The sequence below is a fragment of the Rana temporaria genome, chromosome 6 (genome assembly GCF_905171775.1).
Source record: "Rana temporaria chromosome 6, aRanTem1.1, whole genome shotgun sequence".
Taxonomy (NCBI): domain Eukaryota; kingdom Metazoa; phylum Chordata; class Amphibia; order Anura; family Ranidae; genus Rana; species Rana temporaria.
Genome location: NC_053494.1, coordinates 66,619,807 through 66,646,016, shown reverse-complemented (window position 1 = coordinate 66,646,016; position 26,210 = coordinate 66,619,807). Strand labels below are relative to the sequence as shown.

General features: G+C 44.9%; 1 protein-coding gene across 3 annotated transcripts in view; it reads left to right on the top strand.

Annotated features, from left to right (window-relative positions):
- The first annotated feature begins 17,809 nt into the window (after positions 1-17,809).
- LOC120943551 (multidrug resistance-associated protein 1-like) overlaps positions 17,810-26,210 on the top strand; it is a 650,821-nt gene continuing 642,420 nt past the window's right edge. For 2 of the 3 annotated variants that reach the window (XM_040356917.1, XM_040356914.1), the window contains exon 1: positions 17,810-18,042. In XM_040356917.1, coding sequence (XP_040212851.1) covers positions 18,001-18,042 — 42 coding nt within the window. In that variant the 5' untranslated portion in view covers positions 17,810-18,000. The remainder of the gene's footprint in view (positions 18,043-26,210) is intronic. The other variant, XM_040356915.1, reaches the window with a different exon arrangement.

Sequence of the window (26,210 nt, the reverse complement as noted above, 5' to 3'; positions counted from 1 at the left end):
AAGCACGGCGGGAGTTAAGAAACGGAGCATGCGCAGTAGGTCTGGCGCGGGAGCGCGCCTAATTTAAATGGCACACGCCCATTTAAATTGGCCCGCCTTGCGCCGGAGGCCGCCAGCGTAGTTTTCATCGCAAGTGCTTGGTGAATCAGGCACTTGCGATGAAAAATTGCGGCGGTGTAACGTATCTAGGATACGTTACGCCGCCGCGATTCTACGTGAATCTGGCCCTGAGTCTCCAATGCCTCTTTAACACTAGGAGGTCTATAACAAACTCCAATGATAACCTTTGTAATATGCACACCGATGTACATTTCCACCCATAATGCTTCAGACTCATCACTCTCTTAATTAACTAGGTCCTCTTTCACACTCGCTTTGAGATCACTTCACACATTAAGACAGACACCACTACCCAGGGCTGGCCCTACTATGGGTCCCGCTGGGTCCATTGAACCCAGGCAGCACTTTGAGAGGGGCAGCAAATTGATGGCCAAGATTGACAGCCAAGATTTTTTTTCCAGCTGTTTTGTGTGTCATCCGGGGGCAGACTGGGCCGGGGGGCAGGATGACAACTTGCCCCGGGCCACTTCGTGGCCCTGAAAAAATTCCACCCTGCTGCTCTCAACATGCATACTCATAGTTGCTGGGCTTGAAGGTGCTTGCACACAGTCTAACACCGGCTGTTAAACACCGGAGCACACATGAAGAGCTCAGGTGTGTGTGTTTCCGGGGGCGAGGTACCCACAGGAGACAGAGAGCAATTAATGATCCCCTTCAAACCGGCTCCGCCAGCAGTTGATGTTCGGGCGCAGCTTGCTAGGCTTGCATTTCTATTGGGTGGTACTGAAAGAGGGGGTGCGGCCGGCCTCACGCCCGTCCCATCTTCTTCTGCTCTGGTGCATGCATGAGGCTAGGCATTGGATGAGAGCAACAGAGAGGTAAAATAAGTTGTTTCTGACAGGACACAAAGGGTGTCCATAATTTTTTCTGATCTGCTGGATGGCCAAATGTTGCATAACCTGTCATGCTCAAAAATCACTATACTGCCCTAGCTTGCCATTGTACTACCCTAGCTTGCCCCTATACTACCCTAGCCCACCCCTATACTGCCCTAGCATGTCCATATACTACTCTAGCCTGTCTATATACTACCCTAGCCTGCCCCTATACTACCCTATTCTGTCTATATACTACCCAAGCCTGCCCCTATACTTCCCTAGCCTGCCCTGCCACCACCCTTCCTTTTTACCCCATCTTTCTGAAAGAGAGCATAGCAAGGAATATTAATAGCCCAGTCATGTGAAGAATAAAGCCAAGATTCAGCAATACCAATTAAATCATAGTTCTCCTTATGCACCAGAGCTTCCAACTCACCTATTTTGCTTGGCAGACTTCTGGCATTGGTGAACAAACACTTTCATTAATTGTCACATTTTGCACACTTACTTAGCATAGTTTTTATTTTAGTACAAATAGTACAATTTCCAATGGTTGTTTGTAACATGGAAACCTTCATATCACCTACCTTAGCCCCCCCCCCCATCTTTCCCTGTTCCACTCACCAATAGGTGCTGACCCCTGTCCGACCTGTCTGCTCCATTATAATCTAATACTGTAGAGACATAGAGCTCCTGCATACAGATGGGACATTTGTTACTGGTCCATTAAGGACTGACATTATTCCAGAGGGAGTCACCCAATCTCCTGATTGTATTTATAGTTTAGGTTAAGACCCTTACATTTAATGAGTATAGTCACCAGAAGGGTATTTTCCCTTTAATGATTTTTGTTAGATTTTTATTTTCACTTATGAGACACGTACCTCCTTAGGAGGTCGAGGATCATTTAATTAATTATTAAAAATTAGAATAAATATAATTTTGTATAAGTTATTTCACACCATCTATAATAATTACTAGATGGGCACTGTATAACACTTAGTGATGGAGACCATCCCCCTCGCTGGGAGGCTGCCCTCGGCAGGAGGGGTTTGTGGAAATCACTTCTTAATTAGACCACATTAATTATTCAGTTATTTTTGTATTTATTTATTTAAATTACAACTGGTCTGTTTACCTTTCAAGGTTTCTAGACCATGCACCTTAGGGTTAATATATCATTGATCCCTCGCAAGGGTACCTTCATCATTAGTGGCTCCCTGGAGTACCCTCTTAGAGAATTCTATCCTTAAACCGTAGCTTGGTCATCCAGGTAGTCTTGCCTTTTTACACGTTATATTTTTATATTTGCCTTCTAATGGCGCTTCCAGATAAGAAGCGCTAGATGGCGGGTGTGAGCAGCTGTAGGGACTGTGAAGCGAGGGGAGACGCCTTGTGCCAGGCATACTCTTCGTTTTCCCTCTACATGCCGTTTTTTATAATTTCTTTTTTATATATATTTTTTCTTTTAATTGATGCCCCTGATAGGGACTTTGGGAATTTAAAAGGCTCCTAAAGCGGGGGGGCGTGTCCAGCCACAGGAGTGTATGGACGCAGTGTGAGGGAGCTCTGCTATAACAGACTTCCCTGAGCTACTTATATAGCGACTTTTAAGCCCCGAGTGACACCGTTTTGTTCCGGAGGACAGCGGGAACAAAAGAGGGATGGCGGCCAAAAGAAAAACGAGAGAGGGGCTACGTAAGCTGAGTGAGTTCTGTAGCCCTGCTTCACCTCAGAGAATCCAAGATGGCGCCGGCCCCTCTCCTCATGAAAGCAATACTGCCAGCTCTGACATAGCTGTGGAGAAACATAGTGCTTCACAGGCTGAATGCAGCTCAGAGCACCAGGACATTCTGAGCCCTGTGAGGCAGAGGAGAAGGATTTCTGATAAAGAAGGTAGCTTTTCCATCATTAACCCTGACACTGCCTATATTCCAGAATGTAATCCTTATGATGACAAACTTAATGCTATACAGACAGCAGGTCAACCCATACTGGACACGACTATAAAAGAAATGATTATGTCCCTTAGGGGTGCCTTACAGCATGACATGCTGAACTATATGCACAAGTCCAAACTAGAAATTGACACGCTGGGGGACAGAGTGGACTATGTTGAGAATAAGATGTGCGATTTTACCTCAGCGCACAACGAGTTAATAGATTCTCACTTTGACCTGGAGGAAGAAGTCAGACAGCTTAGAATTAAGGTCGGAAATATCGAGGACCAGAGCAGAAGAAATAATATAAAATTCAGAGGAATACCAGAAACAGTGAAACCATCAGAGCTGGAAGGCTTTATTAAAAGCATGATTTCAGACCTAATTCCTTCAGTCTCAAAACAAGAATTAGAGATTGATAGAGCTCACAGGCTCCCTAAACCACAGCATATAGCTGAAAAGTTACCGCGAGACGTCATTGCTAGAATTCATTTTTTTGAGGTAAAGGATCAGCTCATGCAATACGCTAGACGCCATTCACCACTACCTGACCCTTACGCTGGGATAATCCTTTTCTCAGACCTCTCCCAAGCGACAATTCTAGCTTGCAAGAACATGAATTCAATCACAAAAATATTCCGCAACCATGGAATGATCTATAAATTGGGGTTCCCCACAAAATTGCTTATAGATTACAAAGGATCCTCCTACGCAATTAAAAGTTTGGATCAGGGTCTAAAACTTCTTCGCTCCTGGGGTTTGATCCCCAATCAAGAGACTGATAAAATGGATGTCAGCGCTCCTGGACCAATACCACAAGACTGGAAGAAAAAAGATAACTTAGTCCACCATTAATTTGGTTCTACCGGTTTTCTAACGTTTGCCTTCAATATTTCATTCGGGAATTACCTGATGGCTCAGGGGAGGACGTTTAAGGGAACTTGTTTGAGTTATTCCCTATAACCTCCTACTTAAAAGTACATGTTATTGTACACAGGAGTTGTTCCACAACTCCTCCTATTTTTTCTGATTTTTGTTTTGTTTTTGTTGTTTGCCTTCCACTATAGTATCTGCACCATGCTGCTTTACCTGATACAACACCTCCACCTACTGGAAATAAAGTATTACTGCATCTGCACTCTGCTTTTTTCACATTTTAACATGCAACTTGTCTACAAAAATGATCTTGCATATCAGCAATTATCCTCTTATCAGCAATGACCCTTAAACTCTTGTCAATGAATGTGAAGGGCCTCAATAGCCCATACAAGAGGAGAGCTCTATGGGCCGACGCCATCAAATTTGGCAGCGACATCCTCTGTATCCAAGAATCTCATTTCGCCAAGGATAAGTCTCCTAAATTTCAACATCACAAATTTCCACATACTTTTGTTTCCAACCACAAGAAAAAGAAAAGAGGGGTGATTACGGCTGTAAAGGATACGGTTTCCTTTCAGCAATTAGACCTTAAGACGGATGCCCATGGAAGATATATTATTTTAGTAGCCTCTATAGATAACTCAACGTATACTATTGTCAACATTTATGCTCCAAATAAGAATCCCCACCAGTTTATCCAGAAAGTGATCAAGATGGCAAGGAAGATTCAGAAGGGTTGTCTTATTATTTGTGGAGACTTTAATGCACCCCTAGACCCGGATATGGACACTTCAAGAAAAAGAAAGACTCCTAGGAAAGGTTTAGCTGATATTTTCTTGAAAGAAGATTTGTATGATCCATGGAGATGCTTACACACTACAGAGAAAGATTTTAATTTTTTTTCTAATGTTCACAAGTCATACTCTAGATTGGATTACTTCATCACAGACAAAAATCTCCTACCGAAAATAGTGGACGCAAAAATTCATAATCTAACGTGGTCAGACCACGCTCCTATTACGATAGAAATTGATTCTAATCAAATCTGCCCCAACAATTACTTATGGAGGAATAATACATTTATTCTTGCACAGGGGAAACATCAGTCTGTGATGAAGGAATCTATTGAAGAATTTTTTGTTATGAATGACAATAGTAGTGTTAATAATGCTACTTTATGGTGTTCCCACAAGGCCTACGTTAGGGGCCTCCTGATACAATTAACTGCCAGGGAGAAAAAAAATAGAAATATCAAAATAAACTCACTACTAAAAGAGATTGCAAGTCAAGAAGAGTTACATAAAAAAAATCCTCTAGATATTAATTTGGAACGTCATCTTTCCACTCTAAGAATGGAACTCAAATCTATCCTGATAACTGACCATGAGAAGTACTTTAAGAAACTTAATTTAAAATATTATTCAGAAGGTAACAGAGCGGGTAAACTATTAGCTTCCCAATTACGCCAGCGTAGACAAAAAAATTAAATTATTAAATTAGCCCACCACAAATCAGGAAAAGTAATGTTCAATCCCCAAGAAATTGTAGATGCATTTTCACAGTACTATGAAGAATTATACAATCTTAAAGAAGATATTAATACCCCCCAACCTAATACTAATAAAATAGAAACTTTTTGGGATACTGTTAATTTACCCTCCATCGACCCAATATCCTTAGAAAATCTCAATAAACCAATCTCCAATGAAGAAATTTTGAAAGTCATAAATGATCTTCCCAAAAATAAAGCTCCAGGTGCTGATGGACTGTCAGGTGAATATTACTCGGTTTTTAAGGATATTTTAGCCCCATATTTATCCAGACTTTTCAATCAAGCAGCAAATTCAAAAACTTTCCCAAATGAACTTCTAGAAGCTGTAATAATAACACTTCCAAAACCTGACAAAGACCCTGACTCTCCCTTGAATTATAGACCCATATCTTTACTAAATTCCGATCTTAAAATTTATGCGAAAGTCCTAGCAAATAGATTAGTTGACATCACCCCCTCATTAATTAGACCCGATCAAGTAGGATTCGTTAAAGGTAGACAAGCTCCCGATAGCACTAGAAGAATGCTGAATACTATTAACAGAATACATAATGATCGAATGCCCGCCCTACTTTTAACACTTGATGCAGAAAAAGCATTCGACAGAATGCACTGGGGATCAGGGGCGTAACTAGAAATCACAGGGCCCCATAGCAAAATGTTGTATGGGCCCCCCCCCCCCCCAGAAAAAAAAAATCACGCCCACCAAAATGCCCCACATCCTTTATTTGATATCATTATAACTAAAGAGGACCTGTCATGGCTCTATACATGTATAGAAGTATAAAGAGGACCTGTCATGGCATTATACGTGTATATAGAAGTATAATGAGGACCTGTCATGGCTCTATACATGTATGTAGGAGTATAAAGAGGACCTGTCATGGCTCTATCCTAGTGATTAGGAACAGAGATCTCTCTCCTCCTCCAGTCAGTCCCACCCCCCCAGTTAGAAACACCTCCCAGGGAACACATGTAATCCCTTCCCTGACAGTGACATTTACACATTAATCAGTGCATTTTAATCACAGATCGCTGTATAAATGTGAATGGTCCCAAAAATGTGTCAAAAGTTTCTGACCTGTCCACCGCAATGTCGCAGTCTCACAAAAAAAAAAAACAGATCACTGCCATTACTAGTAAAAAAAAATAATAATAATAAAAATGCTTGAAGTGCATAATTTCTATTATTACATTGTTATATAAAATAGTTCAACTCACCATATTGTAGAATCAGTAAGAGCCCCGAGCGTGTCACTTGCCAACGTCACCTGCCTTCAGATGCTGATTGTCACTTGCCGCGTCACCAGATGCGGGGTGTCACCTGCCACACATTGCAGATTGTTACTTGCCACGATGTCACACATTGAGGATTGTCACTTGCCACACAATGCAGATTGTCACTTGCCACGACGCCACCTGCCACATGTAGCAGATTGTCACTTGCCACATCACCTGCCACGCATTGCCACTTGCTGTGTCCCAGAGTAAAGGCAGGCAGCAGAGAGATAATGTAATCTCTCTGCTGCCCGCACAGTGGGGACAGAACTACAATGATGCAGATGATGTCATCTCTCTGCTCCCCCGCCCGCTGATTGGCAAGCAAGCCCGCTCACCCGCTGACTGTTCTCCTTTTCTGCCCGCAACACCCAGGTGAATGGAGCGTGCTGGCAGAACAGGTGGAGCGGGCTGGCTGGCGGGTGGGCGTCAATTTGCCTCACAGTGGAGCGGGCAGAACGGGCTGGCAACAATTTGTCTCAGTGCAGCGGGGAGTGGAGCGGGCTGGCGGAAATTTGCCCCTCAGTGCAGGCAGGGCCAGTGCTAGGCAATTTGGCGCCCTAGGCAAGACCAGCTACGTGCGCCCCCCCCCCAAAGAAAATGTCCCTGCATCCATCATATGTAATGTGCACCAGTAAATTTAAGGGGGTGGGGTGGTATGAAGATTACAGGGGGTGGTAGGAAGATAGGAAAATGACAGGGGTGGGTGGTAGGGAGCTGACAAGTGTGGGTGGTAGGAAGATGACAGGGGTGGGTGGTAGGGAGCTGACAAGTGTGGGTGGTAGGAAGCTGACAAAGGTGGGTGGTAGGAAGATAACAGGGGTGGGTGGTAGGGAGCTGACAAGGGTGGGTGGTAGGAAGCTGACAAGGGTGGGTGGCAGGAAGAAGACAGGGAGGATGGAGATGACAGGGGTGGGTGGTAGGGACGTGACGGGGAGGATGGAGAGGACAGGGGTGGGTGGTAGGGAGGTGACGGAGAGGATGGAGATGACAGGGGTGGGTGGTAGGGAGGTGACGGGGAGGATGGAGATGACAGGGGTGGGTGGTAGGGAGGTGACGGGGAGGATGGAGATGACAGGGGTGGGTGGGTGGTAGGGAGGTGACCTGGAGGATGGAGATGACAGGGGTGGGTGGTAGGGAGGTGACGGGGAGGATGGAGATGACAGGGGTGGGTGGGTGGTAGGGAGGTGACCTGGAGGATGGAGATGACAGGGGTGGGTGGTAGGGAGGTGACGGGGAGGATGGAGATGACAGGGGTGGGTGGGTGGTAGGGAGGTGACCTGGAGGATGGAGATGACAGGGGTGGGTGGTAGGGAGGATGGAGATGACAGGGGTGGGTGGGTGGTAGGGAGGTGACCTGGAGGATGGAGATGACAGGGGTGGGTGGTAGGGAGGTGACGGGGAGGATGGAGATGACAGGGGTGGGTGGTAGGGAGGTGACGGGGAGGATGGAGATGACAGGGTTGGGTGGTAGGGAGGTGACTGGGAGGATGGAGATGACAGGGGTGGGTGGTAGGGAGGATGGAGATGACAGGGGCGGGTGGTAGGGAGGTGACGGGGAGGATGGAGATGACAGGGGTGGGTGGTAGGGAGGTGACGGGGAGGATGGAGAGGACAGGGGTGGGTGGTAGGGAGGTGACGGAGAGGATGGAGATGACAGGGGTGGGTGGTAGGGAGGTGACGGAGAGGATGGAGATGACAGGGGTGGGTGGTAGGGAGGTGACGGGGAGGATGGAGATGACAGGGGTGGGTGGTAGGGAGGTGACGGGGAGGATGGAGATGACAGGGGTGGGTGGCAGGGAGGTGACGGGGAGGATGGAGATGACAGGGGTGGGTGGCAGGGAGGTGACGGGGAGGATGGAGATGACAGGGGTGGGTGGTAGGGAGGTGACCTGGAGGATGGAGATGACAGGGGTGGGTGGTAGGGAGGATGGAGATGACAGGGGTGGGTGGCAGAGAGGTGACTGGGAGGATGGAGATGACAGGGGTCGGTGGCTGGCAGGTGACGGGGAGGATGGAGATGGCAGGGGTGGGTGGCAGGGAGGTGACTGGGAGGATGGAGATGACAGGGGTGGGTGGCAGGGAGGTGACTGGGAGGATGGAGATGACAGGGGTGATAAAATGTATTACAGGCCTCAGAGGTAGGATCATCGTGCTTCTCGTCATCCCCCTGTTCCTGGCATCCCACTGGGATGCCAGGAACAGGGGGATGACGAGAAGCATGATGATGACAGGAGACAGTAGGTGGCATCACCATTGCAAGCCAAGCCAGCCCCCCCCCCCCCACCCATTATCATCAAAAAAACATCAGGTCCCCCTCACTTAGCCTGTGCTGTGACTCACGTCGGTCATCTCTCACGATGCTCCCCCACTGGGTTCTGGCGCGCTGATACATGTCCCGCCCTCCTCCTCCTCTAGACCAGCTTGTGTGACAGACAGCACACTGGCTCTATCACACGAGCTAGTCTTCTAGGAGGAGGAGGAGGGCGGGACATTATCACAGCGCGGCGCGCTCTTTTTTAAATCCTCTGCAGTCCGCACTCAGCAAAGCCGTACAGAAGAGCCGCATGCGGCTCCGGAGCCGCACTAGACACTCGGCGGCGGCACGGCGCACGGTGAGAAAAAAAAAAAAAAACACGGACATTTCCTTGCCCTGCTCACCGGGCCCCACTCGGCTGCGGGCCCCATAGCGCCCGCGTGGGTTGCTATGGCGGTAGTTCCGCCACTGCTGGGGATATATTTCACACACTTTATCTAAATTTGGCCTTGAAGGATTTATACACTCTGCTACTATGGCATTATATACTCATCCCACTGCTAAAGTTTTTTCCTCAGGTATGCTTTCTAGAACTTTCACACTAACCAACGGGACCAGACAGGGGTGCCCTTTATCCCCACTGATTTTTTCCCTTGCAATAGAACCCCTAGCGGAATATATTCGCTCTTCCCCAGATATCAAAGGCATTGCGATTGGTCAGGATGAACACAAGTTGGGCCTTTTCGCTGATGACATTATACTGACTCTGGCCGATCCTGAATTATCATTACCTTCAGTAATTAATGCACTAGAAACATTTAAGGATGTCTCATACTACAAAATCAACATAAATAAATGTTACATATTACCCATAAATATCCCTACTCCATTAACAGTCAGCCTTAAATCAAAGTTTGGATTCATATGGAATAACAACTCGGTAGAGTACTTAGGAATTCGACTTGCACCACTGCCAGCCAAAATTTATGATGTTAACTTCCCCCCCCTCATAGAACAAATTAGTGGCGACCTATCGAAAATGCAGAAAATTCAATTATCATGGGTTGGGAAAATAGCTGCATTCAAAATGCAAACATTACCAAAGATCATATATTACTTTAGATGCCTTCCTATCCCAATTCCGGCTAAATTCTTCAAGCAACTAAACATTAAACTGAGACAGTTTATTTGGAATAAAAAAAAACCAAGGGTAGCCTTTTCCATTCTTACCTCCATTACGGCTCCTGGTGGTATGAACTTACCTGACATCAGGAATTACTATTATGCAGCAATACTAGATCAAATGAAATATTGGTTCTCCCCCCAGAAAGATAAACTATGGTTGAACATAGAACAAGATTCTACCAAGGCCTCCGATTTATACACCCTAGCATTAGCTAATATTGTACTCCCAAAAGTAGTCAATCCCAATCTATTAAATATAAAGGCCACACTATTTGCATGGAACACACATACTTTCTAAATCTAGACATTTAGGAAATAAATCTAAATTATACCTCCCTACAGAAATTATTAACTACTGCAAAATCCGTATGTCAGTAGACGATTGGATCAAACAGGGATATTATCTTTACGTTAACCTCCCCCTGAATTATAAAAATGTCACTTTGTGAAAGCTGGGAAGGTGTAAGCGTCTGAGGAATTTTAACCCGGAAAATACGATAGAGATACCATCGTTAATCTGGGATTATTTATCCCAACAAAGGGATTACGTTAAAAAAGGTATTTCATACTTCTATAACATACTTTCATCCCAGCCAGTTGAAAAAAACACTCATATGATAAAATGGGAAAAAAACTTAGACGTATCCTTTTCCTGGGATCAATGGAAAAAATCATTCCAGACAATTAAAAATGCATCTTCATGCATCGAACATTGGGATAACGCCCAAAAAATTACCAATAGATGGTATCTAACTCCCTACAGGCTATCTAAAATCTACCCTACAATGTCCGACATTTGTTGGAGGTGCAAAGAACAAACTGGAAACCTCCTACACACTCTTTGGAGTTGCAAATCACTGAGAAGCTTTTGGAACTCAATATCATCCTTCATAGCAGATTTCACAGGCAACCTGCTTACGCTTACACCTGCCTCAGCTTTACTGGGCATTGACCTGGAGATATACCCTACCATTTATAGAACTGTCGTGACCCATATCTTGATAGCCTCGAGACTAACTATTACTAAACTATGGAAATCCACAGAAGCACCTAATATTTCCACGGTTATAAATAGAGTGAATACCCAAGCTCAATTCGAGCTGATGCTAGCTTATAAAAACCACACAATCCCCTCTTTTAGGAAAAAATGGCTAACACATCATAGAGCCTCCGCCTATTTAAAAGATTGCAATATTTAATTTCTACTTGAGTTTTTGAAAACATTTATGCTTAGTATTAAGCAGTATGCAGGTGTAGAGCAATGAATATTTTATTAGTTTATAGTGGATATTTTGTTTGTATTTATTTTACTTTTATTTTTATTTATTTATTTTTACTCTTTCTATAGTACAGGCTGTACCATTACTTATCGTGATGTCCTTCCAGTCCTACAGTTAGAACCCAGTTGGGGTAAACTGGTCTAGGTCATCAAGGCCCGTACCATGTTTACAAGCACAGCCTTTACAGATCTGATTATATCTCTGCTGTTTTGTTTGTACTGCAACTCTGTCATTTATGCTTTTGCTGTATGTATGTACTATTTTATTGATATAATAAAAAATGTATAGTTGAAAAAAATAAAAAAAATAAAAAAATAAATAAAAGGCTCCTAAAGCTATTTACACTGCCTGGAGGTGTAACGCCGCGCCGCCGACTATGGGCAAGTTTTACCACACTTAAGATAGCGTTTCTGTATCTATTGTGCCGCTTTTCACAATGAGCGGCAGTTCTATTATAAGGTGATTCGCTGTTTAAGCCCTACCCCCATTGATAACGTCCTGTGAATGACGAAACACGTCTGGGAGGCTACGCAGTGACGTCATCACGCAGAGGAGGAGGGCTCCTTGTATGCCGGCCGGCATTTGTTTGGATTTTATACATGCTGTTTAAAATCGTTTGCTTGTGAGTATATCTCAACTTTTAAATAAATAAGTCACGCTTTGGTGCACTTCTCTTTTATATTTTAACCGATCTATTTGGAGTTTGCTGCCATCGAGTACCTGTGGTTAACCTGTTCCATCCAGGGTCCCTGAGGAGTTAAAGGCCGTGGCTGGGCTATAGCCAATTGCTCGATTTGCTTGCCCTCTGGTAAGCGGCCTATTATTCCGGTGGAGGGTTCACCTATACTGTTTTACATGTCACTTGTGGTGTGGATCGTAAGACATTATCTGCAGTGATTTAACCTACATGGATTTATGCTTATCACCTAAGTGATATGTATTATTTCCTCACGGATTTCTGTTTAAGTGATTCATGTTACTTATATATGGACTTTTTCTATATACCATACTCTCAGAGTTTCTTATCAAGAATGTTTTAAATTTTGTGGTGCGGCTTTTTTGGTCTTGTTTGTTATCTGTGTATCGCACCCTAGCTGCCGCCTATAGTGTGTTAATTTAGTGTGACTATTAGCGCAGTTTTGTTTTTTCCTTACTCTCAAGACCGTCTTTCTAGTAGCGGTCACTTCAGCTAAAAGTCTCTTAGGTAGATTCAAAAACAGTTATAGATATGCCGTCGTAACTCTGAATCTACGCCGTCATAAATTTAAGCGTATTCTGGAAACCAGATACGCTTAAATTAGGCTAAGATACGAGCGGCGCAAGTCTCCTACGCCGTCGTATCTTAGGGTGCATATTTACGCTGGCCGCTAGGTGGCGCTTCCGTTGAGTTTGGCGTAGAATATGCAAATGAGCTAGATACGCCGATTCAGAAACGTACATTTGCCCGGCGCATTTTTTTACGTAAGGCTTTTTCCGGCGTAAAGTTAGTCGAACAAATAGCCGGCCTAGCCAATGTTAAGTATGGCCGTCGTTCCCGTGTTGAAATTTGAAATTTTTACGTCGTTTGCGTAAGTTGTCCGTGAATGGGGCTGGACGTAATTTACGTTCACGTCGAAACCAATATGTCCTTGCGGCGTACTTTGGACCAATGCACACTGGGATATGTCCACGAACGGCGCATGCGCATGCACACAAAACACGCCCCCCAGTTCCTCATTTGAATTAGGCGTGCTTAGGCCGGCCCATTTATGCTACGCCGGCGTAACTTTGGAGGCAAGTGCTTTGTGAATACAACACTTGCCTCTCTGACTTACGGTGGGTAGCGTATATGCGATACGCTACGCCGCCTCAAAATTAAGCCGGTGTATCTGAATCTAGCTATCTGACATCAGAAATCTGGGTTCAAAAGAACCATTTTTGACCTTCTTTCCAGATAGAGCAGTATTAATTCTTATGCTGGGCTCAAATCCTAAAGTTACATCCATTTTTCATGAAAATCAGGAAATTGTACTGCCCACTTTTGGGTTATCTGAAGATCAAAGTATCCATCCCCTTGATGTGGGGCACACATTAGGTCAATATCTGGAAATTACAGAATCTTTCAGACAAGCGGATTTTCTTTTCATTTTTCTTCATGGAAAGAACAAAGGAAAACGGGCCTCAATCAGATCCATTGCAGCTTGGATAGTTCAGACCATCCAGAGGGCATACAAAGCCAATGGCTTGGCTCCTCCAGAGGCAGTGACTGCGCACTCAACCTGGAGAATTTCGACTTCTTGGGCAGCCTCACGTCATGTAGCACCTGAAGTTGTATGCAGAGCGGCTTCGTGGTCATCTATTAATACATTTTGTTTCCCACTATTGTGTTGAACCGGCTGCTTTATCTTCACTGAATTTTCCCTAGGTACCCTTCCTTCTTTCATTTATTTCACTGAATTTTGGTTTACAAGTGCTGTCAGTTGAGTGTTTAAATGAATTTATTTTCTTGCCTCAGCATTTTGCCCGCCCGGGTGTGTTTGGCGAGATATTTCCCACACGTATGCTGCCATGGAGCATGTCAGGAAAACGAAAATTTTATTATCAAATACTTACCGTAATTTTCCTTTCCTGATAGGCTCCATGGCAGCATGAGTCCCTCCCAATGCTTGGAGTAGGCTAGTTACGGAACACGGCTGAGAGCCCACAGCTGAAATTTATAGGGAGGGGTCCTATTGGGTAGTTATGGAGGCGGGGCCAACCCACACATATGCTGCCATGGAGCCTATCAGGAAATGAAAATTACGGTAAGGCCCTTTTCACACTACAAAATAAATCCGTTTTAATAATCCGTATTAAAATCCGTCAGATAATGTTAAAAAACTGAAGTTATACGTCCTTTATAACATATCATTAAAGTCTATGGGATTTTTTTATGTTCCGTAAAGATCTGTAAATAGTCCGTTATAACGTACGGACGTTAGTTATTACGGAATATGTGACGGGTCTTGCACTAATTTTTTTTCCGTTGCAAGTAACGGATATATTAACGTCCGTTAGATTTTAACATTGAAGTCTATGGCGCACGGACGTTAGTAAATGTCTCCGTAAATGTCCGTTATGTTAACGGACGTTAATTTTACTGAGCATGCTCAGTAAAGACTTCTGGAGCTGGACTTCAAGAAAGGGTGAAATGGTTTTTATTAACGGACGTTAGAAAGGAATGATATAACGGATGTATACGGATAAACATTATCCGTTTTCAATAAAGGAAGAATGGTAAAATATTTATCCGTATGTATCCGTTATTAAATCTGTTAATAAACGTCCGTTAATAGGTGCAATAACAGTAGTAACGGATATTATAAAACGGACATACAATCCATAGTGTGAAAGAAGCCTAAGTATTTGATAATAATTTTTCAGTTTTTGGGGTGCAATTCCACATATAACCATGGCATGTGTAAGAAATATAATGTTTAGTAAAAACTTTTTGTAAACATTTTTTTTTCATTATTCAATCACTTGGGACAAAATTCTTCAAATTTTTCAATAGGCTCAACATGCCTCTCAGCAATTTCCTTGGGGTGTCTATTTTCCAAAATGGGGTAATTTGGGGGTTTTTGTACTGCCCTGCCATTTTAGCACCTCAAGAAATGAGATAGGCAGTCATAAAATAAAAGCTGTGTAAATTCCATAAAATTTACCCTAATTTGTAGACGCTATAATATTTGCACAAACCAATAAATATACGATTATTGACTTTTTTTTTTACAAAAGACATGTGGCTGAATACATTTTGGCCTAAATGTATGACTAAAATTGAGTTTATTCGATTTTTCTTATAACAATTTTTTTTTCTGTGTTTTTGCGTTTATATCGCAAAAAATTCAATCGCAGAGGCAATCAAATACCATCAAAAGAAAGCTCTATTTGTGGGAAAAAAAGGATGCAAATTTTGTTTGGGTACAACATTGCATGACCGCGCAATTACCAGTTAAAACAGCGCAGTGCCAAATTGTAAAAAGACTTCTGGTCTTTAAGCTGACAAATGGTCCGGGGCTGAAGTGGTTAAGGTGTTGACTCCAAATTCTTCAGATCCCAATCTATAGAGCATCTGTGGGATGTGCTGGAAAAAACAAGTCAAATCCATGGAGGTTGCAGGTCTTACAGGACTTAAAGCGGGGTTCCACCCACATTTTTTTTTTTTTTTTTTAAAGTCAGCAGCTACAAACACTGTAGCTGCTGACTTTTAATAAGGACACTTACCTGTCCTAGGCGCCCGCAATGTCGGCGCCCGAGACCGATCCCTCGATTCTGGCAGCTCCCGGCACCGCCATCCTTACTGAGGGGATACAGGCAGTTGAGCCTTGTGGCTTCACTGCCTGTTTCCTACTGCGCATGCACGAGTCTTGCGGCGCTTTGAGAATGGGTGGCTGCTTTCTGGGATACACACAGTTCCCAGAAGGCAGCGCACCTCATTCCCCAGAAGACAACGCAGGGAGGACGAGGAAGAAGACCTATGGAAAGAGGCAGATTAGGAAGATCTGTGTAGCAACCACCATTTCTGGTAAGTAAAAATGTTTTATTTATTTTTTCTAAGATTTTGGTGTATTTTTCTTTTTTTAGGGTGGACCTCCACTTTAAATGATCTTCTCCTGACAGCTTGGTGGCAGAGGCCACACCTTCTAGTGAAGTCCATGCCTTGACAGGTTATGGTGATTGATCACAATGTTATCGCTGATCGGTGTATCTTTATTATGGCAGGAGCCCCTGGGGTCATAAAAAAGTTTAGCCTCTTTAACCACTTAAGGACCACCTCCTGCACATATACATCGGCAGAATGGCATGGCTGGGCACATCTACGTACAGGTACATCCTGTACTAGTACCCAGCCGTGGGTCACGGGCGCGTGCCCGCGGCGCGCTCCTGCTGCGTGCTCCCACGACCCGGTCCCAAGCTCCGTGACCGGGACCCGCGGACCCGCTGGAGTCCCGCGATCGGTCCCCGGAGCTGAAGAACGGGGAGAGCCGCGTGTAAACACAGCTTCCACGTTCTTCACTGTGGCGGCAGCATCGATCGTGTCATCCCTTTTATAGGGGGACACAATCGATGATGTCACACCTACAGCCACACCCCCCTACAGTTGTAAACACACTTCAGGGAACACATAACCCCATCAGCTGTGGTTAACTCCCAAACGGCAACTGCCATTTTCACAATAAACAATGCATTTTAAATGCATTTTTTGCTGTGAAAATGACAATGGTCCCAAAAATGTGTCAAAATTGTCCGAAGTGCCCGCCATTATGTCGCAGTCACGAAAAAAATCGCTGATCGCCACCATTAGTAGTAAAAAAAAAATTTTTTTTATGAAAATGCAATAAAACTATCCCCTATTTTGTAAAAGCTATAAATTTTGCGCAAACCAACTGATAAACGCTTGTTGTGATTTTTTTTACCAAAAATAGGTAGAAGAATACGTATCGGCCTAAACTGAGGACATTTTTTTTTATATATATTTTTGGGGGATATTTATTACAGCAAAAAGTAAAAAATATTGAATTTTTTTCAAAATTGTCGCTCTATTTTTGTTTATAGCGCAAAAAATAAAAACCGCAGAGGTGATCAAATACCACCAAAAGAAAGCTCTATTTGTGGGAAATAAAGGACGCAAATTGTGTTTGGGAGCCACGTCGCACGACCGCGCAATTGTCAGTTAAAGCGACGCAGTGCCGAATCGCAAAAAGGGGCCTGATCTTTTACCTGCATTTTGGTCCGGGTCTTAAAGCGGGGGTTCACCCGAAAAAATGTTTTTAACATTAGATTGAGGCTAATTGTGGGAAGCACAATCGTGTTTTTTTTTTAAATCAATGCAGTACATACCATTTTAGAGATAGATGTTCTCTGCCGCTTCCGGGTATGGTCTGCGGGACTGGGTGTTCCTATTTGATTGACAGCCTTCCGACCGTCGCATACAGCGCGTCACGAGTTGCGGAAAGAAGCCGAACGTCGGTGCGGCTCTATACGGTGCCTGCGCACCGACGTTCGGCTACTTTCGGCAACTCGTGATGCGCTGTATGCGACGGTCGGAAGTCTGTCAATCAAATAGGAACGCCCAATCCCGCAGACCATACCCGGAAGCCACGGAGAACATCTATCTCTAAAACGGTATGTACTGCATTGATTTTAAACAAAAACACCCGATTGTGCTTCCCACAATTAGCCTCAATCTAATGTTAAAACATTTTTTTTCGGGTGAACCCCCGCTTTAAGTGGTTAATTTGACAGGTACTGGCCCTTTCTGCTTCCAGAGCGTGCATTGTCATGACTAGGTCAAAGTCATTGCCATTGTATTTAAAAACAGGAAGTATTTCCTGCACGCTGTAATTAGGTGAGGGCTGTCACTCGGCACAAGGTGTAGTGGGCGCGCCTGTCACACAGTGGGATAGAGAGCACCGCTGCTTGCTTGTAAAAAGAGATTCTTTGCCTTCGTCACATGCCCTCAGCGTGAGCCGCAGCCAATCAGCGAACTAAAAGCTGGCGCAGCCAATCACTTCCACTTCCATCCCAAGGCAGCCGGGGCTCATCCAATCAGATCACTATTTTCCGGCAGCAGCAAGCGACGCGGTGTTATGTAGCGAGTGATCCAGCTTGTATCCGTGTGAGGAGCTTCTGAGCCGGCTGTTCCCAGCGGAACCCGCGCTGCACCGCTATGGAAACCTTCTGCAGCTATGACGGCACTGAGCGCTTCTGGGTAAGCTTCGTCCCCGCTCCTGAGCCCTTCTCCCGACCCCTCCAAGGGGGTGACATCTGGCCCTCTTCGCCAGTCATGGGTGGAACACACTTTCACTTTTTCCATCTGCGTCGGAATGCCTGGAGCAGGTCTGTGGTGTGGGGAAGATTCCCAACCTAACTGACTGTGTGAGGGGGGCGGCTCTGTGCTCTGGGCTATGACCTGTCTTCTCCTGGTGCTCCTCTGTGCTCAGGACTTGTCTTCATGGGCAGCTTTTGTACTCCTCAATAAGTGTGTCCTATGAGCGGCTGAATATACCTGTGAGAGCATCTTCTTCTATCTGTGTGACAAGTACAATGCAATGTACTTCACCCAGGAATCTTCCACTGTGGGCACTTATCAGTGTTCCCTGAACATTACAAAGCACCTCCCCCCTATGAGATGGGCAGGGGGAGGGGTTATGTATACTTAAAGAGGAACTGCTTACATAATTTGTATTAAAAACATCTTTCTCATAGTCTGACACTTCTATCTATCTATCTATATATATATATATATATATATATATATATATATATATATATATATATATATATATATATACTTGCCAAATATGTTGCAGAAATCTCCCTCCACTAAGTCTGGCTGCAGTCATTTTAACTGTGGGCAGCTGAAGCTGCTGCCTGTTCACTTCCTGGATTTACACAGAAGCATGCATCTAGCTCTGCAGCTCTCATTGGCCCTCCCTTTCTGGCACACTTTCCCAGGAGACTGAGAGCTGTGCATGATGTCATAAGCCTAGGCATTTTACCAGACAAACAGCAAGTGGGCTGTATAAGGTATTTACTGGCAGAAAAAAAATGTTTTACTAGCCAAAAGTTAAAACAACAAGGACAGAAGCTTTAACGAGGAAGTAAACCCTGAAAAAAAAAAAAACACTGCAAGACAAAGCCATAATGAGTTAGTATGACTAGCATACTAGCTCATTATGCATTACTTACCCTAGGCCGAAGCCCACGTATCCGTCCTCTGGCTGCATCCATCGCTCCCAGAGGTTACCTCCAGGTATCGCCGCTCCGGCGCCGGTGATTGGCCAGAGCGGCGATGATGTCACTCCACGCAGGAGCCGTCAAACTTGGCATTGCTGTTTTGCCCGTGAATGCCGGGCCGGAAGTGGGTGCAAATACCTGTCTTTAGACAGGTATCTGCACCCCCCTCCCCCCTGAAAGGTGTCAAATGTGACACCGGAGGGGGGGAGGGTTCCGATCAGCGGGACTCCACTTTAGGGTGGAGAACCGCTTTAATCTAGGCCAGGGGTCTCCAAACATTCTAAACAAAGGGCCAGTTTATTGTCCTTCAGACTCTTGGAGGGCCGGACTTTGGCCAGCAAGAGTGGAAATTTTCCTGGCATCGTTGTTAGTAAACATCTGGTATTAGGGGGAGGAATAGTGCCCCATTGCTGGTAATATAGGGAGGAATAGGGCTCTATTAGTTGTGGGAGAAATGGTGCTCCATTGTCGGTGTCAGATGGAAGAATAGTGTCTCGTATCAGTAGGTGGGATAGTGCCCCAGGGGCCGGATAAAGGCAAGCAAAGGGCCGCATTTGGCCCTTGGGCCACAGTTTGGAGTAGGGGTCGACCGATATATCGGGCTGATATTCGGTCCTTTTGGAGAAATCGGCATCGGCCGATTATTATACAAATGTGGCCGATATTTAGCACATCTGCATCAGCCGAGTGTGGAAAAGGAAGGAGGAGCATGGGGTTCTTCCTTCCTTCTCCACACTGTCTGCAGAGCAGCGCCGTGTGTGTGAAACAGAGAAGGGAGCGGTCACTAGCACGGTCTGATGTCGGGGTGGGCGGGACTCAGCTGTCCAACACCAGCCAATGGGATGAGATCATTGGCTGGATAGCTGCTGGGGTCTGCCCAACCCGGGTCCCGCCCACCTCCAACATCAAGGTTGAATCTGAGCTCCTCTCTCTCTGCAGCACCATGTGAAACTGTATGGAGAGAGAGAGAGAGAGAGAGAGAGTTTCACACAGCTACATGGGGTTCCTCCTCCCTTCTCCACACTGTCTGCAGAGCAGCGTCGTGTGTCTGAAACAGAGAAGGGAGCGGTCACTAGCACGGTCTGATGTCGGGGTGGGCGGGACTCAGCTGTCCATAACCAGCCAATGGGATGAGATCATTGGCTGGATAGCTGTTGGAGCCTGCCCACCCCGGGTCCCACCCACCTCCAACATCACAATGAATCTGAGCTCCTCTCTCTCTGCTCTCTGCAGCACCATGTGAAACTGTATTGAGAGAGAATGAGTTTCACACAGCTACATTATGTGCTGTGAAACCTGCCAGTGCCATCTGCTAATGCCAACCAGCTAGTGTGATCCAGTGCCACCTTCCAATGCCATCCAGTGCCACCTGTTAATGCCATGCCAACTAGTGCCACCTGCCAGTGTCATCCAGTGCCACCTGCCAACTAGTGCCATCCAGTGCCACCTGTCAATGCCATCCAGTGCCACCTGCCAATGCCAACTCGTGCCACCTGCTAGTGCCATCCAGTGCCACTTGCCAAGGCCATCCAGTGCCACCTGCCAGTGCTAGCTAGTGCCAATTAGTGCCACCTGCTAGTGCCAATTAGTGCCACCTGCTAGTGCTATCCAGTGCCACTTGCCAATGCCATCCAATGCCACGTGCCAATGCCAACCAGTGCCATCTGCCAGTGCTAACTATTGCCATCCAGTGCCACCTGCCAGTGCTAATTAGTGCTACCTGCCAGTGCCATCCAGTGCCACCTGCCAATCAGTGCCATCTGCTAGTGCCAATTGGTTCCATCCAGTGCAACCTGCCATTGTCAATTAGTGCCACCAGCCCAAAAAAAAAAAAAAAAAAAAAATCTGCCTAAAATATCGGCCGCAAAAATTGGCATCATATATTGGCCATCGGCCACCCCGATTTCTAAATATCGGTATCGGTCAGAGAAAAACCCATATCTGTCGACCTCTAGTTTGGAGACCACTGATCTAGGCTTACCTGTAACTTGCGAACGTGGGTTTACAACCACTTTAATAGATGTAAAAATTAAGTTCAATTTTTAAATAGAACTTCAAATTCTAAATAGAAATATTGAAGATGGACTTTCTAGGCACCACAATAACAACGTTAATAACATTTTTATATCTTTATTACATACAATTCACAATGTAGTAAAATGGCACCCTTTTTGAAGGCCCCGGAGCATCAAAACAATGGAATTGCCTACACAATGTCCACATTTTGGAAAGAAAACACCCCAATGTATATTATATGAGGCATAATGAGTTTTTTTTTATTTTTTACACAAAGTTGTCAACTTATAAGATTTTTCTAACACATAGCATATAGTAAGAATTAAATAATAATAATATCATACAATCACATATACCCAATTCTATACCCACAGTTGATCCAGAGGAAGGCAAAAAAAACCAGCAGAGCATGATCCAATTTGCTACAGCAGGGGAAAAAATTCCTTCCTGATCCCCCGAGAGGCAATCAGATTTTCCCCGGATCAACTTTACCTACAAATCTTAGTACTCAGTTATATTATGTACATTTAGGAAAGTATCCAGACCTTTCTTAAAGCAATCTACTGAGCTGGCAGAACCACCTATGCAGGGAGTCTATTCCACATTTTCACAGCTCTTACTGTGAAGAAACCTTTCCGTATTTGGAGGTGAAATCTCTTTTCCTGTAGACGTAAAGAGTGCCCCCTTGTCCTTTGTGTTGACCGTAAAGTGAATAACTCAACACCATGTTCACTATATGGACCCCTTATATATTTGTACATGTTGATTATATCTCCCCTTAATCTCCTCTTCCCAAGAGCATGTACATAGCAAAAATTACCCCCCAGAATACATTCTGCTATTCCTCCTAAATATGGCTATACCCCATGTGTGAGACTTTTACACAGCCTGACCCAACATGCCTCTGGATGTGGCCATCAGGCGTTCTAAAGGCATAAATTACTCATTTCAATTTCTGAGTATTTATCACATTTTTGAAGGCCCTGGAGCACCAGGACAATGGCATTAGATGTGGCAGATGATCACGGACAGATTTGTGCTAGATCAGTGGCTCTCAACCTTTCTAGTGCTGTGACCCCTTGATAAAATTTCCCAAGTTGTGGGGACCCCTAACAGTAAAATTATTTTCGTAGAGTGGGGTTTCAGCACCCAAGGCAAGACAAGTAATTTGCACCCCTAACCCACAAACATTTAGCGCTCCCTGAGTCTCTTCCACTCGTACAATATTAAAACCACTAATGGTACATTTAAGGATGTACCACTCTTTCTCTTTGTTCTCCTTTTATCTCTCTCTATTCTAATTTCTTGTTTTTCTCTCTAGCCCTCTTTCTTGTTATTTCTCTTATTCTTTCTCTCCCTTTTTCTTTGTTCCTCCCTCCCCCTCTTTTCCTCTCCTTTCCATGTATTCTCTATTTGTATTTCTTACTCCTTGGTGGTGGTGGTGGTGGGGGGGGGGGGGGGGTGAGTGGCAGTGCTGGAGGAAGACTGGGAGAGCAGTGTGGGCTTCAGGAACAGCCCAGCATTCAGTGACCCCTGGCAAATCATCATTTGACCCCCGAGGGGGTCCCGACCCCCAGGTTGAGAACCACCACTGTGCTAGATGATCACAGACAGATGTTCTGTGGGACAGGTGTTTACTGGGACAGATGTGGGACAGGTGTTGATGTTTTTACTGTTTGGGGACACTAGCTGGGTGATCAGTGTGTTTTAAAAAGAAAAAAGGGGGGGGGGGAACACTCATACACACTGATCCCCAGTTCGCAGATCTGCTCTCTTTCTCACTGACTCTGTGTGAGGAGAAACGGATTGCCTAGCGGCTCTCTGCTTACATCACATGATGGCTGTTATTGGACATAGTCGTGATGTGATCAGGAGGGCCAATCGCAGAGCCCTCCTGCCATGCATGTTGCCCTGTCTCTGGGGGACACAGGCACATCGGGATTGCGCTGCTGTGCGGGCCAGCTTTTTGTGATGTCCCCCCAGGCTGTTTACATCACACGATGGCTGTGATTGGACACAGCCATCATGTGACCAGGAGGGCAAATCACAGAGCCCTCCTGCCGATCTGAGATGCGGGATGTCTGGGGGACACGAGCGGCCGCGTTATCCCACTCCTTCTGATGGACATTCAGGAATGTCCACTCAGGAGGAGGAAGTGCTCACTCGGCCGTATATGTGCAGTGGCCGGGTGGGAAGTGGTTAAAGAGCTGTCACCTCTGTCCTGCAGTGGTGCCTCCTCTGACCCGCTGTTGACTCACTGACAGTCCTATTCACTTTAATAGGACAGCTGGTAATGTGGCAGTGACAAGGTGAGAGGATGCCTGCTGAATCTGAAATGACAGGTGCTCTTTAAATGTAAGCACTTATTCATGCTGGTAGTTAGTAAACCTTCATTTTGTAGATTCTATTTAGAATAATAAGCTGTCGGGTTAATAAAACAGTGATATCAGAACTGATTCAATCATACAGTTTATAATGTACATTGATTTGCATAGCAATAGGATAAAGGAATATTCCTGAACTTTCTTTTATCTCATGGTTACTGTGAAAATCTTGTGAATGCGTCAATGCAGTGCATGTTATTTCAGCTTGGATTTGTGCTACATAACTAATCTCAATTTCATGCTGAATAAACTAAATGATTAATGTATCTTTAAATAGAAAACTATCTTTAGATAGATTTTTACTCCAAAAGTCGCTTGCCGACCGCTGCACGACTTTTTACGTCAGCAGAATGGCACAGCTGCGCATATGGACGTCCCCTTTAAGACGCAGCATTGCAGGCGCACACGTGCCACGAGCTCCGCGAGTGTGACGGCGAGATCCGCGGACTCAATGTCCGCGATTGTGTCATGAAGTTGCAGAACAGGGGGATTACTGTGTAAAAAAGGCATTTCCCGGTTCTGCCCTGTGATGGGACACTGATCATCTGCTCCCTGTCATCGGGAGCAGCGATCTGTGTTGTAGCCTATCCCTCCCACAGTTAGAATTACTTGCTAGGACACACTTAACTCCTTTATCCCCCCTCTACTTGTTAACCCCTTCCTTGCCAGTGTTATTTACACAGTAATCGGTGCATTTTTATAGCACTGATCGCTGTATAAATGACAGTGGTCCCAAAATAGCGTCAAAAGTGTCCGATGTGTCCGCCATAATGTCGCAGTCACGATAAAAATCTCTGATCGTCGCCGTAACTTTTTTTTTTTAACCAAAGATATGTAGAAAAATGCATATCAGCCAAACTGAGAATTTAATTTTAAATTTTTTTGGGGGATATTTATTATGGCAAAAAGTTAAAATTATTGTATTTTTTTTTTTTTTTTTTTTTTGTTTATAGCGCAAAAAATAAAAAGTGCAGAGGTGATCAAATACCACCAAAAGAAAGATCTATTTGTGGGGGAAAAAAATACGTAAATTTTGTTTGGGAGCTATTTCGCACGACTGCCCAATTGTCAGTTAAAGCGACGCAGTACCGATTCGCAAAAAATGGCCCGGTCATTGGGCAGCCAAATCCTCTTGGCTGAAGTGGTTAAAATAAAAATTAAAATCCGATTTTTTTATTTAAAAAAAAAAAAAAATCATTAATATCAACCCTGTTGTAAACCACATTCATGAAATATGACCTATGCCCGTATATCTGTAGGGCCAGATTCAGGTACATTGGCGTATCTTTGTGCCGGCGTAGCACATCTCATATGCGCTACCCTGACATAACATTGAGAGGCAAGCTGAGTATTCACAAAGCACTCGCTCCCATATTTGCGCCGGCGTAACGTAAATGGGCCGGCGTAAGCCCGCCTAATTCAAAGTAGGCAGGTAGTGGGCGTGATGTATTGAAATTAACCGTGACCCCATGTAAATGAATGGCCGATCGAATGGCGCATGCGCGCGCATGCTCAGAATCACGTCGCATATACTCCCTAAGATACGACGGCTCAATGCGTGAACGTAACCTACGCCCAGCCTCATTCACGTACGACTTGCGTAAACAACGTAAAATACGACGGCTGTTCCGACGTCCATACCATAACATGACTTACCCCTGCTTTATGAGGGGAAAACTTACGCCGGACGTACGCCTTACGTAAACGGCGTAGATTACTGCGACGGGCGTAAGTATGTTCGTGAATCGGCGTATCTTGCTCATTTACATATTTGACGCGTAAATCAAAGGAATCGCCCCTAGCGGCCAGCGTAAATATGAACCCAAGATACGACGGCGTAGGAGACTTATGTCGGTCGTAGGAAGTCAAAGTTCAGGCGTATCTTGTACTGTGAATTAGGCGCATAGATACAACGGCGCATCCTAGAACATATGCGGCGTATCAACAGATACGCCGGCGTAAGTTCTCTCTGAATCTGGCCCGTAGTGTTTACTTCTTTTTCAAAGCTCTGAGTCCTGTGTCTTTCTGCTGCTTCATTCCTCTGTTATCAGCATGATGACTTCTGACAAGTTCTCCAGCACACAAGATAAAAGTAGCTGGAAATTTGTGTTGCGGAGGGAAATTAGATAATCAGTTATCTTGTCTATTCAGACTGCAGCTCTGCAAGTTTCTTCATTCCTCTGTCTATGTGGAGTGGGGGTGTGCACCTTTCCTCCATTCAGCTCTCACACACAGTGTATGCTCAGACTCCACACCCACTGCTGAAAGAGGAAACGATGTGTACTTTCTAAAGAGTAAGGATGAGTTCAGGCGTGTTCAACTCCACGTGCCCGACAGGAAGCTGACACTCCACAGTGCTAATTGCAGGAAGTGAGGCATTTCCCGATCTGTGCAGCTGCGGATCGGGAAATGTTTTGCTGCCTGTGATTAGCGCTGCAGAGTGTCAGCATCCTGGCGAGTGTGGGCACGTGGAGTTGCAAACACGCCTGAACTCATCCTTACTAAAGAGTTGAAGACGGCAGATATATACGTATAGTAAAATGTATGTAGAAGGAGTTGTAAAGGAAAATGTTTTTTCTCTAGTCGTCTTCCAGGACAGCCTCTTGAGACCTTGGGCTCCTCCCTCCGGGACAGGAAATACGTACACCCTTTTCTTTAAAGGGCGGTCCTCCAGGTCTCCTCCTCAGTTATTGTGTTTCCTGCCAGAAGGGAAGGAGCACGTTTTAAGGGACTTCTAAAT